This window comes from Diabrotica undecimpunctata, chromosome 1, assembly GCF_040954645.1.
Source record: "Diabrotica undecimpunctata isolate CICGRU chromosome 1, icDiaUnde3, whole genome shotgun sequence".
Lineage (NCBI taxonomy): Eukaryota > Metazoa > Arthropoda > Insecta > Coleoptera > Chrysomelidae > Diabrotica > Diabrotica undecimpunctata.
This window is the reverse complement of record NC_092803.1, coordinates 189932758-189948747: the sequence shown is the minus strand read 5'-3', so window position 1 is coordinate 189948747 and position 15990 is coordinate 189932758. Positions and strand designations below refer to the sequence as shown.

General features: G+C 33.2%; 2 protein-coding genes across 3 annotated transcripts in view; one reads left to right on the top strand and one right to left on the bottom strand.

Annotated features, from left to right (window-relative positions):
• The window catches only part of LOC140432772 (SPRY domain-containing protein 7), a 129726-nt gene that overhangs the window by 70868 nt on the left and 42868 nt on the right, over nt 1-15990 (bottom strand). The gene's annotated exons all lie outside the window — the stretch shown is intronic.
• Nucleotides 4920-15990, top strand: part of Hs6st (heparan sulfate 6-O-sulfotransferase) — a 48578-nt gene continuing 37507 nt past the window's right edge. Inside the window, exon 1 of one of the 2 annotated variants that reach the window (XM_072520868.1) lies at nt 4920-5200. In XM_072520868.1, coding sequence (XP_072376969.1) covers nt 5015-5200 — 186 coding nt within the window. In that variant the 5' untranslated portion in view covers nt 4920-5014. Of the gene's footprint in view, nt 5201-14843; nt 14998-15990 lie in introns of those variants that run through there. The other variant, XM_072520869.1, reaches the window with a different exon arrangement.

Below are 15990 nucleotides of genomic sequence, written 5' to 3'. Positions count from 1 at the left end.
TAAAAGTTGTATGAATTGGAAAAGAAATGATATTTTTGATGTTAAAAGCTATAAAAGTTAATCTCTAACTGATATTTTCTTTTAAAACTTTTGTATGCCATCTTCTACACCAAAAACAAAGTTTGAATTAAAAAAAAGAAATGTCATGTAAATTTGAGCGAAGTTTCTCTCCGACTAATACCGATATCAAGAGCGGAGCAGAAACGATACCCTTATAGCATACGAATTAACTTTAGACAGAATATCATGGATTTCGAAATTACAAACCTAGTTGCTACTACTCCAATCAACGACTGTAGTGTTTCATTTTGACGTCATCGAATAGTATGAATGTAAAATATCCAAACAGTTAATTGTTGGCCATGCAAACAAAGTAGTCGAATTGGGATCTACTTAAAACTGGTTTTAGTAAGTCGAGACTTAGATTTTTGTAGAAATACATGGTTGTTTGTAATTACTATTTGAATATGTTCCAGTTGAAAAAGTTGTGAAAAATTCAGTAAAAATTTTAAAACGAAATTCGGTATGATAGAACGCTATTTTCAACCTTTTTATGTTCGCAATTAAACTTCTTATCAAAAGTTGCTTGTACAAAAGTTCAAGAAAAAAAGTTTTGAAAATTTGCTTGTGGTGAATCGGAAAACTGATTTAAACTTTCTGAAAATTTGGTATGTAAAATTTGAATATATCTAAAAAGTATTGTGTGTAAAACAAACTATTAAATTCATTTTAAAAATCTAAAATCGATTGATTACTTGCGCCGGGGCAATTTTTTTAAAAGGCTGTAAAAGATGTTTTTTTGGAAACGTAGCTTTCTTATCGCGGACTACGGACGGAGCGTTGGATCGCGCAGAGGTATGATAAAATAAAAACGACTGAAACGGTAACGACAGATCGCGTGTGGAGAACAGCACACTACGTGGAGTAGTAAGCGCAACTATTTGGCCGTTATAGTAACATAACATACTTGAGTCCGGTAGTAGCGGCCTCTATAGAGAAGAAGAAACGAGAAGTCAGGAGACTTCTCTTCGACGGCAGATTAGGTGAACTACAAATCCAAGCTTACTGGAAGCTGTTGGACGATCTTAGGAATAACATTTTATTCCGACAATACAACTACAATTTACCCTTGAAAAGCACCATCTTTTGCACTCTTTACATAGAGAAAAGACGTTGAAATGAAAGTAGACTGCATAGATTGCATTTATTTTCAAATTAAGCTCCACCATTGCTTTACACGTATTTCGGAGTATTCATCTCTCATCAGAAGCAATTTTAGTTGTATATATTTTTGTCGTAAATATGATACCTACTTTCTGAAATATTAAAAAATAAAGGTCGCAGGTTGAAAAATAACTAACTTCTTGAACTGAAGCATATTAAAAATCACTTATAAACAATCTTCCTGATACATTTATACAAAAATCTACAGTCCTACTCACTGCAGATCTATTTTTGGACTAACATGATTTGCATTAAAAAGGTTATAATTGGCCTCTGACTATCTGAGTATGAGGATCGCTTTTTGTCGTATTTAGTGTGCAAATTCTTAACAAAACAACAAATTTCTTTCTATTTATTCCTATAATTTATATATCCGAGTTCATTAATGAAGGAAATTAGAATAAAGGGAAACAAACGTAATGGGTAGTCTGAAATGTGGATACATTGATGGCCACAATTACCTAAACATATTTTCAAAAATAATACTCTTAATCAAATCAATCTATGTCGGTAATAGTTAACATTTAACATATTTGGCAGTTCTTTTTCTACATTGTGATTTTTCCAGAAAAATGGTTTGGAGGTTAACTTAAATATAACGTTGTTATAAAGTTCAATTATTTTGTCAGAGAAATTTTCGCAAATCTTTACAAAGTAAACATCTGATTGTAAATAATTTATCTTACGCAAAATGATTTTGAATGAAAACGTCGAGGCAAATAAAGTATGTTTTAATATGTAATTGATGTGGTTGTGTTTTATTTTTTATAAAATCCTTAGTTCCTTAACACGTTCCATGTCAAATATATTTTTATGAGTGTCTCTACAACTAGACTAAGTCATTATAAATAAAAAATTGAGAGACAAATTAAAGACTTGAGAGAAATTGGATGGCAGACCTACAAAATGGTTGAAGAGGACTTATAGATGGAGCAGACTTTATCACGTCAAAAAAGAGCAGTAATTCTCTAAAATCGACACATCAGCATACCGGAAAACATAATGTTTGAGCTTTTGTTAAAGATGTACATTTCTCTGAAAACGTCGATGTGATAAATTATATAAAATCTCGGGTATATATCCTAATCGTAACAGTATATTGCATGTTCCAGAAGAGACGATTTGCGTGGATGAAATTATCTTGTTGTTTAAGAGATCAGTGTTTATCTTTTACATCAAAGGAAAACAAATATGCCATGAAGAAAGACTTTGCTACACTTACGTACAATTTGAAAATATACTTATATTAGAAAAGAATCGTCTATTCAATCAAGGTAGAACGCTTATTACAGATAATTGGTATACAGGTTTAACTTATTAATCATCCAAGAAAACACTTGTAAATGGTAGAATATGTGGAGGATGGCCTTTAAAATCTAGAAGGCACAAACATGGAGGAAATAAATAATCAAACACTAAGTGCTCTAAAAGATGGCGTAGAAAGGTCTTGAGTAAACAAAATAACATGATAAAATTTGTCAACACATAAAAGAACTTATTGAAAAACGAAGACGAATCCAACATATAGTAGACAGCGGTGCCCAAACAGTCGATCCCGACAGCTTCTGGAATCGATCGCAAAAGATTCAGATCCTGATCGAAATATTCCATGCTTCTGAAGCATTGTGACTTGGCGAATGTTAGCGATTGTCCTCGAGTTTCTGTTTCTTATATAACAAGCTGCGGTGACAGAGCATTATGTCAGTCTTTATTAAATTATGACGAGTAGAAGTTAAAGACTACTATTACTTGTACTAGATCAGGCAACCAGATACCTAGACTATTAATTGATGATCTGGAACTGGAAGGTGTGGACACCTTCGTCTACCTGGGCTCACTGCTGACCAAAGACAACAATGTCAGCGAAGAAATTAAAAGAAGAATAGTGCTTGCCAATAAGTGCTATTATGGCTTGAGGAAACAGATGGCCCCAAAACTACCCAGAAAAATTAAAGTTAGCATAAATATAAAATACCCATAAGGCCAGTGTTAACATATGAGTCAGAAACGTGGTCACTTACACAGAACGACCAAGAATTGCTTAAACATTTCGAGAGAAAAATTCTAAGGAAAATATATGGAGGAGTCCAAGAACAGGGTTTGTGACATAGGCGCTACAACTTTGAGTTATACAGAAGTTTTGGGGAACCTGACGTTGTAAAATGTATTAAATTAGCACGCCTTCGTTGGAGAGGATATGTAATTAGGCGAGATGAAGATGCAACGATCAGAAAAAATGTTGACCAAAGAGGACCAGTGGGAAGACGAGCCAGAGGAAGACCAAAACTTAGGTATCAAGATAACATAGAGGATGATCTAAAATCCATCGGTGTTAAAGCATGGAGAAGAGTTGCCAGAGACAGGGGCGAATGGAAGATTGTTCTGAAGAAGGCTTTGGCTCATAACGAGCTGTAATGCCACTAATGATGATGATGATGAGAAGTTGAAGAATTTAAATAGCAATATTTAAAACACGAAATGGGTACGACAAATATCTCACATCAGGCTTATGGTTGGCACTCAGTAATTACGCAACGTCTTACAAACAATTAGAAAGTATTTTCAGAAATCTACGTATTTTAGTATCGAGGCTCCAGTCTAGTTGCAGTAGTCGGTAGCACCTTTGTACTAGAAGATAGACGAATAAGTAAAGATGTATCAGAAAAGATAGGTAAAGATGGACAAAAGCACCTGCAATATATAAGCTATTTCAGAAATAGTAGTACGAAATAAAGTCGTCGAAGCATTGATAAGAAATATTTGACAAAATAGTTGGAAAAAGTGGTAACAAAAGATATTCATAAATTCCGTGGCCCAGAGGGTACAGTAACCTCAGATAATGAAAGAATAATCCAAACAGTAGAAGATTTCTACAGCATGCATTCCACTACTAACAACGACGTAACCAATATTAACAATTACCAGGAAAAAAACTATTAATCTAAGCTCACTATGTGTACAAAAAGATGGATGCAAACATCAATTGAGAAATATATTATTATATGTAAAAGCTACTATACGGATGAATAAAACAAAAAAAGAGTTAATACCGGCGTTTTGTGAAAACAAATATTTTTATGCCTGAAGTGTTCTAATGTGAAGAAAAACCTGTTTTTTTATAAAGCATGTATATATACTTTTCTTTGCTTTTTACGTAATTTTTTTTGGTTCATAATACTTTATTTGTTATTGTTTCTATATTTTTTGATTATTTAGGCAGTTTTACCAGTTTCCAACAAAAAAACATTAAAATTTGAGGTTTTTTCACGTTTTCGTTCCACAAAAAATTGGGCATATTTGGGGCGTTTCGTCTTACTAAATAATTACCAATAAGTCTAGCAAGGATCATATTATGAAGTAAATTAAAAAAATAATAATAACAATCCATTATCAATACATGTGGCTTCTATGCCACGTTAGTGGGCAAATTGGCTTTATTAAAAATGTTTAGAAGAGCTCATAATTGATAGAGATACTGCTTAAAAAATGTAAAATAAAAAACTTATATATTTATCGTGTTAGATCTGTATAATACATATTCTGTAAAACAGTATCGCATAGGTAAATTAAGTAGTAATGTGTTTTGTCTATATAGAAGATTTAGAAACTTTCATAATATTTACCGTGTTTGACATTTGAAGTTTAAACTGACACATGGCTTGTGTCAATAAACCTTTCGTTTTCATTCTGTTCTGTGACTTGAAAGGTCCTTTTTATAAAGAATGGTCACTAACATGGAAGAGATGTAAACAAATAAAGATAATTTTAAATTAGTCTCAATGGATTCATAATGAAGAATTTGAAAAGTGTATCAGTGCAAGTTGTCAACAGCGATTTAGCTTTGCTGTTACCTAATGGTGTTTATGAGATCAAACAAATGGAAAGCAGGTCCTCCAGATTAAAGCAAATATGTCTTTTTTGCTTGGTGTTGTGTATTTTTGGGATCTTCGGGTTTGGATATTTTTGTCCAGATAAGGTAAGTTTTATTTATAAGTTCTCTATGTAATGCGCTGGTTGTTTAACTGATTAAAACGACTTAAAACAAAGATAGTCAATGTTATAATATATAACATTTTTACTCTCTAAAATAAAATATTTAAATAACTGTTTATTGGTCAATGTGTTCCTCAATAACGTATGCTGTATATTATTAAATACATAGTTGCAATATTTGTTTTTTTTTTCAGTTATAACTTTACATAAAAATGGATTTAAAAAAAACTAAATTTTTAGGATTTTTATTGCTGTATAATAATGGTGGCAATCATTAGCCTGATGTTTGTTAGAAACATATTTAGAATATGATAAGAATATAATAAACACATTGTTAATCTTTTTCCTTATCTGATTTTATTTGTGAGACTGATTGTCACGTAAAAAAACTCTGTTGAAACCTAATAATACTTTTTATTGTTAGAATATATATTGCTCTGGAAAACTTTATTTGTTTTGTTAAATGTGGAAAGATATTGTTTATTTGCCCTAATTTTTAAGCCTCTTTTTATATGCCTTGAATTTACATCTTTATTTTTATCATGCTATTTTTATGTTTGATTGAATAATTGTATAATTGTGATGACACCTTAAACATAGCTGAATTGTCTATAAGATCTGGAATTTACTGCAATAAACAGTAACATTAATATGGAGAATTATAGAACTGGGTTGTCATTTTTCATCTAGGTTGTAAATAATTTTTATATGCCACTCTCTGATTAAAATAATAAAATTTGTTTAACACAATGTTATACTTGTATTTCTTTATATTCTCTTATTTAAAAACTTTTGAACATTTTGTTTACATTTTATACATGGAATAGTTTTTCTCTTGAATACTAATTTCTTTTAAATTTGCACAGTTTTTAGTTAACTTCTTAAGCTTTGTAACTCATTTTAGTATTGGGTACATTTTTTTGACTTGTGTTTATGTTGTCATATTAATTTCATACCATTCCTTTACTGTTTACTGGAAGGATTACAGTTCAGTCACATAACTGTACTACTTGTGACATATAGGTACTAAGGTAAATTTGCAAATAAAAATTTGTATATACAGTATTGTGCGAATTAATGTGAACAAACAGAATTAATTTGTAAATATGATTTATTTAGGCCAAAGGTAAATTTAGGTACACTTACATGAGATTTTTTCATTAATTAGTATTTAGTATGTCCCCCTTTTACTTTTATGACTTCCTGGAGTCTTCTAGGCATGGAATCCACAATTTTTTTGCAATTGTTTGTGATTGCTTCATCTATAAACCACACCTTAATCACTGCTTCCACCATTTTTGTTTTTGTCGTATAGTCAAATTTTTGCAGTTTAGCCTTACATATTGCCCACAAATTTTCAATAGGACTAAGGTCAGGTGAATTCCCAGGCCAATCAAGAAGGGTAATATTATTATCCTTGAAGTATTTCATCATAACCTTCGATACATGGCACGAAGCTGAATCTTGTTGAAAAATTTCAGTCCCTTCGGCCTGTATTTTGTCAAGCTCTGTAGCTAAGCGTTGCCCTAGGATGACTTTGTACTTTTCACTCTTCATCATACCTTCAATAGGAATAAGAGTGCCAGTTCCTGAGTATGAAAAACAGCCCCAGAACATTTTTTTGGTGGGATGTTTAACTGTTCGGTTAATATGGCTAGCTGAAAGTGACTCATTGGCTGCCTTTCGTATGAATTTTGATCATTGGCCCTGTACTAGGAAGTGGGTCTCATCAGAAAATAACACTTTTCTCCATTCTCCAATCTTCTGCACTCCAATGAGCGTATTTTTTACCCAATTTAGTCTATTTTCATCATAGGCAAGTGCGAGTGTTCATCATAAGCGAGTGTAGTCAGAATCCAAAACGACTTTTCAAGACCCTTCCATTGTAAAAATGGACTGAGACAGGGACATGGACTGCCGTGTCTCTTATTTAACCTTGCACTAGAAAAAGTAATTTGAGAGTGCCATATTAATACGAATGGCACCATCTTTAATAAATCTGTACAAGTGGTCGGATATGCAGATAACATAGACATTATTGCTAGGTCCACAGAATCTCTTATCGAAGCATTTCGATCACTTAGGGCATCAGCACTGAGAATGGGATTAAAAGTAAACGCACAGAAAACCAAGTATATGTATTGTACTAGATCAGGCAACCAGATACCTAGACTATTAATTGATGATTTGGAACTGGAAGGTGTGGACACCTTCGTGTACCTGGGCTCGCTGCTGACCAAAGACAACAATGTCAGCGAAGAAATTAAAAGAATAGTGCTTGCCATAAGTGCTCTTATGGCTTGAGGAAACAGAAACTACCCAGAAAAATTAAAGTTACCATATATAAAACATTAATAAGGCCAGTGTTAACATACGGGTCAGAAACGTGGTCACGTACACAGAACGACCAAGAATTGCTTAAACGTGTCGAGAGAAAAATTCTAAGGAAAATATATGGAGGAATCCAAGAACAGGGTTTGTGGCGTAGGCGCTTCATCTTTGAGTTATACAGAACTTTTGGAGAATCTGTCGTTGTAAAATGTATTCAATTAGCACGCCTTCGATGGATAGGACATGTAATTAGGCGAGATGAAGATGCAACGATCAGAAAAAATTTCGACCGAAGAGGACCAGTGGGAAGACGAGCCAGAGGAAGACCAAAACTTAGGTATCAAGATAACATAGAGGATTATCTAAAATCCATCGGAGTTAAAGCATGAAGAAGAGTTGCCAGAGACAGGGGCGAATGGAAGATTGTTCTGAAGAAGGCTTTGGCTCAGAACGAGCTGTAATGCCACTGATGATGAATATTCCATCAGAGCAAGTAATTCGATTGACCATGGAACGTTTTTGCACTACGTTTACCCTAACTGATAATATGCATCCACAGACAAGTCGTACGGTGCGTACAGAAGAAGTTGTTGCTGCTGTAAGGCGTAGCAACAGGAAGACCAGCATCAGTATATCTGCCATCGTGCACAGCAGTTGGATATGTATCCATCCACTTCATGAAAGATTTTGTGACTAGCGACTCGTAGATTCGTTGAGTGGGTCCAAAACGAGATTGCCGTTGATTCCGATTTTCACAGTCAATGGTGATCGCTATAGAGCCATGATTACTGCCTTTTTCATTTTACAATTGAACAACCATGATGTGCAGGAGCTGTAGTTTCAATAAGACGGCGCAACATGTCACAAATCTCATACTACAATTGATTTATTGAAGGAAACGTTTGGTAACCGCATAGTTTCACGTTTCGGACCGGGAATTGGCCTCCAAGATCGTACGATTTAACACCGCTAGACTATTTTATGTGGGGATATGTGAAGGTGCTAGTCTACGCCAAAAAGCATGAAACGATTGATCACTTGGAGCAGGACAACATTCGCCGCGTTATTGCCGATATACAGCGACAAATATTGGAGAAAGTGATCGAAAATTGGACCTACAGATTAGACTACGTCTGGCCAGTCATATGCCAGAAATCACATTTAAATTATAATGCCAAAAGATTATCTTTCGAATAAAGTCAATTTTATGTAAATTTATAAAAATCATCTTTGTTTTATTCCATTTTAAAGTTCTATACTATAAAAAAACACCCAGTATTTATCTATAAACGGCTATAAAATTTCAAAAATAAAATTGTTTTAATTAATGCAGTTTTATTTTATTAATAAACAGCGCTTGAATATATTTTTTTAAATATTGGCTGTGAGCACTTGTGCTTGGATATATAACAACTTTCAGCCTCTTCCAGTTGGTCAAAATTTCACCAATGCCGCAAAAAATATTTACTAAATTTACTCGACAGTTGGGATTGGGATCAGCGAAATATATTTTTTTCTTCAAACGTCAAATAATGATGACATTACTTATCTAACTTGATCCTATCAAAGTTTGATGTCTCCGCCGGCAGCAGTTTTTTTTCCCATTTAGTAATATTAAAAGTACAATTAGTTAATGAGACATTTTCAAAATTGAAACCGTGCAAAAATGTTCCCGACTCTTCATACGCATTGGTAATTGTTGATGATACTGATGGTCGAGAACAACTTTCAGCAATCATTCCCGATGTTGGCGAATCATGAGGGTTTAAAATTTTTTGAGCTTATCGTTCTTATTTCTTATTTCGTTTAGGTTTTCCATTTTCGCACTAAATTTGCGCTTGCGGTTGCAACAACAATAAGCTGTCTTTAATAATTGCAAACAACTGTAACCAGGGAGACGCAAATCCCACCGACGACTTAATTATTTTAATTTCTAACATCTAGACGACTTTGATAGTTGTCACAGTTAATTTCGAGTAAAAATAGTGTATGAATTGTACTATTTATGGTTGGAAATTGCCACGTTTGAAAAAAAAATAGGATACTTTATTCGGCAAAGAAGCGACTTTTCTTGACTTGCCCTCTATTACGCGCCTCACTTCGTTCGGCGCGTAATATCGGGCGCGTCAAGAAAAGTCATGCTTCTCCACCTCATAAAGTAATATACTATTATCTCATTCTTTTAGTTTCACTGTATTCTAGAAAGACTATTTTACCAATTTTTATGTAGCTTTTCATTGTTACTTTTAAAGCTCTCATGTAAAAATAATTATTTTCTCATGTTTCATTTTCTTTTTATTTATTTCTCTATAGGTTAGAAACAAATATTTTCTTAATATTGTTCTGAAGCTATTTTCTTGTGGCATTTTAAATTAATTTATATTTAAATGGGAATAAGCCACAATTAAAGGTTAAAATACGTTTATTGACGTTTCGATACGATTTCCGAAGTGGAAATTTTAAAATAAATTTTAAAATAAACGTATTTTAACCTTTAATTGTGGCTTATTCCCATTTAAATATAAATTAAATATTTTCTTATAATTTTCAAAAAACTAACTAGTTTATAATAAATTATACAATCAATTTAATGTATTATTATTTTTACTAATTTTAACAAAAATACATTATGCTTTTCAATTGTAAACATATTTATAAAGATACTGAGTTTATTTTAATTCATAAAAAATACGTTAAATACCAGACTAATGAAGTGATAAGGATATTTCTTTTCATTGATATCTACAAGACTTGTTTTGCAATATTGGCATAATTAATCATTTTGGGAAAGATAAAAGTCGGTTTTATTCCGGGTGACCAAAGAAACAATTTATGTATTTAAAAAGGTTCTGAAATTGTTTTCTTGTGGCTTGTGGCATGTTTAATAGTCCAGGATATGACGGTTTTCTGCTCAGAATTCTTTTTATATGCATGGATTTTCTTGAAATTTTTAGTAAAAAAGTAAAAAATAGTTCAAAAATCAAAATCTACCCTATGCCAATATGTGCTCTTTTTTTTTCTGTGAGTGGTTACCACCCCAACTCGGGAGAAAGTTTATCAAAAAAAAATGGTGATCGCTAGAATGGTGAATTTTAAGACAAAAATGTTCTTTGAGTTTTTTCGAGAAATCAATATTTTTGGAGTTATTCGTAACTGAAAGTTCACAAATTACACGTCAAAAAAAGCTTGTTTTTAAACGATTTTTCGCGAATAACTCGCGAAAACTCTGTTTGGATATAAAATGAAGCTTATAAAACAAAGAGATTCCTCCCCTTAGCTTTGCCGTGAATAAAGATATCTGAACACTGCCCTTCTTTAGTCAATGTCTTGACAAATTGTTTCATTAGTCTCAACTTAATGTGAAGTGGTGCAAGTAACACCTTTTTGAGATCAACAAGGCTTTTCCTCCCAACATTTTTAACCCCTTCTTGTAAGCTTTCTCTCAAAGGCCAAGCTTTGTTTAATGTAGTGTTGCTTTCTGTCTCTACTGTCCCATTCACAGAGAAAGCAAGGGAACTTTGTGTTGCCACTTTGTTGAGAGTTTGCTACTTAAAGCCAGTTTCTTCAAGGTTTTCGTAATATTCTTTCAAGTGAACCGAGTGTCCAACAGATATAGAAGCATACTTATTGCCATTGTGTAGAAGTAGTGCTTTAAGGCTTCTTTTTGAAGAATTAATAAAAAGTCTCCACTCATTAGGAGCATATTCTAGTTTGAAATCTGCCATCCAGGAACATCACTGCAAAACTCCAGGTCGTCTTCTTGGGAGAAGAAAGATACAAATTCCTTTTCCGTAAATCGATACCAAGAAAGGATGTATCCGGAGCCAACATATGTTTATTTTTCAATCTAGATCCTAAAACTTCTGCAGATTCTTTAGAAAGGCCTAAGTCTGTTACTAAATCGTTCAGTTTAAATTGTGAGAATGAAATGGGATCGTAGCAATCACTGTCTTCTTCGCTATCACCTTGCTCTCACCCAATGGCTCGTGATCATCATGTATATCATCCAAAGAATCTGGAGGAGAGGGTATTGGTACTTCAGGTCCACGAGGGACAGGGCGAATGGCTGATTGAAAGCTGAGTAAGAAATATCCTTTTTGTTTCTCAAATTGTAACCTCGTATGTTGCAAGAACAAAAATAGCAGTGATCACTATGATTTTTTGGCTCCCTCCAAAACATTGGTATTACAAAACGTAAGGACTGTTGTTTGCCTTAAAACGATTGCCTCAGTTCTTTAACACACACGAAACAAACTTTGTGTTGGGCCCAAGGCTTATCTTGATCGCCTAACTTTATATCAAAATAAGCGAAATATACTTTTCCAATCGGAAACGTTTCTTTGTTGCTTTTGAACGGTATAGTTACCGCAAATGTAAAAGAAACAATCTGGCGAGTTTACACATCATCTGGTAGCCATTGTCCAATGTCTATACAGCACAATAACTTCACAACACAAGAAAACAGTAACTAGTTTAAAGCACTAGTAACAACAACACGTGAACTGCACCAAGTGAAGAGCTGCTATGAACTGCACTTATTAATGGCGGGGAAATTAAAAGCGCGACAGATAGGCACTGACATCAAAGACAGCGCAGTGAGTTATCAAGTGGTTGAGGAGGGTGTATGGCTAGAACAACTGCTGGAATTCAAATACTGCTAGTTTCTCATAATTACTCCCTTTTATATCATTTTGTGAAATACTGTACGTGATTTTTCACTATTTTTCTCTAAATCAGCGTTGAAAACAGTATGAAAATTACTGATTAAATTTTAAACAAATTTTTGGTCGCAGACCTGTGAAATTAAACGAGATATGTTTGTTTAAGGGTTTTTTCGCATGCGGTTAGTGCCATCTTCAAGCCCTTTCAGTGCAACCCTTTGTAAAACGAAGGGATTGAAAAAAAATTAATATAGGCCACTTTGAAAGATATTTTAAAGCTGCACTAAGCTTTTCTTGGTACTCTCATTTCTAGCATTGCTAGCCATTTAAAGTTTACTCTGAACCGATCAATTTAAAATTAGGCATACCACAGGGGAGCGTCTTGGTGCCTTGTTTGGGTCTATATAAACGATCTTCCAAATGCGGTGGTTAGTGTTTCCTCAAACCTTCTAAATTTCTCTGATAGCTCAAATGTGCTTTTTTAGGAAAAAACATTAGAAACACTCCTCACAGTGGTAGAGCAAACTCTAAGCAAGGCTGAGAACAGTGGTTCAGTGGAAATAGGCTATTGTTTAATACTGATAAGACAGTTTTTGTCTACATTAGAACCAGAAAGTCACGAGAACAGTTCCCAGATACAGTCAAATTTCTATCACAAAACACAGTACCTGCTAGATCAGTTAATTTTCTTGGTCTTCATATTGACCAGAACCTAAATTGGGGAGAACAAATACAAAATACGACAAAAAACTGAATAAAGCCTGCTACCCATTAAGAGTATTGAGGAGCTATCTAGACTAGGGGATTTTCATCATCATCATCATCATCATTTGGCTCTACAACTCTATGTGAGTCTTGGCCGCGTTTACTATTTTCCTCCATTGTTGTCGGTCCTGAGCAGCTATTTCCCATTGCTGTATTCCCATTTTGCGTAGATCACTGGCTACTGTGTCCTTCCATCTCTTTCTTGGGCGACCAACTGACCTTCTGCCATCAGGCTTTTCCCAGAATGTGGCGTTCAGGAGTCTTTCGTCACTCGATCTTAGTACGTAGCCCGCCCATTTTATTCGGTTTGCTTTAATGTAGCGTACTATGTTTTCATCTCCATATACTGTCTGGAGGTCATCATTGTGTCTTCTTCTCCATTCTCCTGTTGTCTCTTCTCTTCAAGGCCCATAGATAGTCCACAGTATCTTTCTTTCCACTACCAGTAATTTTGTTTCCCACTGGTTTAGACGCTTCCATACGTTATTGTGGGACGAATTATTGTCTTGTACACTCTTATTTTTGCTGGTATTGAGAGTATTTTTGATTTAAGTACGGTCATTAATGAGTAATATGCCCTGTTTCCTGCAATGATCCTGGCTGCCACGTTCTTTTCATATTTATTTTCAGATATTATGATCGCTCCCAGGTACTTAAATTCTTTGACGACTTCAAAGTTGTATTCATTGATTGTTACGTTTTGTCTAACCCTTGGTCTTGGGTCCTTCGTAATCACTAGGGGATTTTACTATCAGTATATTATGCAAACTTTTATTCTGTTATCTGATATGGAGTAGTCTTCTGGGGTGCTGCAGTGGATAGCTCAACTGTTTGTAAAAAAAGGCAGTCCGTCCAAAAAAGGCAGGGGTGATCTTACGACAAAGGTGGGAGAATCCTGTAGAGACCGATTCAAATCACTCAATATATTTACTTTCTCAGCCATTTAAATATTTGAATGTATTATGTTCCTTTTTAAAAATTTTACTTTGTTTTATCGCCTTCTTATAAATCATGAATATAATACAAGAAGCCTTAATTTGAATTTCCCATTTCACAGATTGTCTCTAACAAAGAGAAGTCCTTTGTATGCGTGTGTTAAATTTTACAATAGTCTAAATAGACAACAGAAAACACACTCTAGAGCTTTTAAAAGAAAGGTTTTTCAGCACCTAGTTAACATTGAGCACTATACTGTAGCAGAGTGCCTGATCTATCCTTCCTGATTAGCATGTTTGATTTGTAATATATTATCTGTAATGTCAATGCATATTTTTTTGTTGACGTTAAATGTGACGTTATTGCTCAATTATGTTAAAAAAATGTGCAAATAAAAATTTACTCTCTTCTACTCTATTGCGCCTACAAGATCAAGCCCAAGTAAGACAACCATCAATCTTGAAAAACATAACCTACGGTTATACATAACTTGTTGGTTGTACATTTTCCCAGAATTTTTAAGATAATCTTTATTTTTAACGATTTCCTGAGTGCAAATAGAAACTTCAAATATTAGTTATTTAAAAAACTAATTTTCATTACAATCAATTTTGGCTTTAATAAAAATATAATATTTAGTTTATCTATTCGTTTTATTCATTTTTTGTTCTGACCTATTTTCTCTTTAATAAACATTTTTTTCTTCCTTACTCTTTCTCGTCGTGATAATTTAACATTTTCTTACTATAATTGCAAGTCTCAGATAGCAATCTTCCATAACATAGAAAATAATGACTGTTTTATCAACACAAAAAATTATATTTTGATAATACAAACGCGACCTATGCTCTTAATTACAAATCTTCGATAAAGATTTTTTCCTAGTATCTCTATATATAGTTTTTTATCAATTATTATTCATTTTGAGTTCCTAATTTGTGTTAGAATTATTAATTCATTCGACATTGGTCTAAAGAGTTGTTCTTAGAATTTATAGAACATGTTAATTAACGGCATAGACGAGATGCTATTTATAAAATTGAAATTTCTTCGCGCTTTCGGAATTTTCTGTTTCTGTGCCAATATAGTAAGTAAATGAACTTTTCTTATTTATATATTATAAATGATGAAAGATCCTGGACGATATTCTTTATTTTTATTTTAAACAATAGTCTACATATGCTGTGATCTAAGACAGTAAAAGCTGGACATTTTATTTGTAACTTTTTTGCTGATAATACTTGGATAAAGACTTATTAATAATACAGGGTTGACCACTCTAAAGTGTCCACTTGATATTTAGAAATATTTAAAAGAGAACATGTTTTAACGATATAGATATCTGTCATTTATCAACCCCTTCTCTTCCAGTACCACAATCCTTTAATTTTAAATAGTAGATAAGGTAAAAGCTCGGGTTCATTCCCAGAAGAGACACCCCAGAATAAGGTTCAAGAAGTCGCTCATGCGAAAAGTGGTCCCAATTTTATTTAGACAATTTTTTTAAACGAATTATAAAAAATCAAATTTTTCCGCTGGGACAATTTTTTTTGTTTTTTGGATCTTCTAAATCTAAACAAACCAGGTCTTTTGCATTTTTTTCTAAAGTTGATCGTTTTCGAGTTATAAACAATTTAAAACTGAAAAAAAAATGTGAAATAGCTATTTTTTAAAGCTCAAAAACATAAAAGAAAATATATTATTTTTGAACTCGCCAAATGCCTAAATTCAAGTTCAAACCTTCTTCTATTATAATATTATGTTTATACTAGAACTTGGCCGGATTCTAACCCTAGAATTCGGGATTCTAACCCTGGGATTCTAGAATGTATGATGTTTTACCTACAAAAATACTTTTGTTTTGTCACACCAAAAATATTCTATGCAGATTTACTTTGATAATATGAATGGATATGAAAAATGCAAAATAAAACGTTTTAAGACGCACAAAATGGTACACAACAAATAAGCTCTAGTATCGTGTTCGCCACTTAGCAACAAACGGATTTAGGTCTAATATAAAAAAAAATAGTCAACGTTTTTCCACGGGTGGTAACAACTAAAAACTAATTGATTTTTT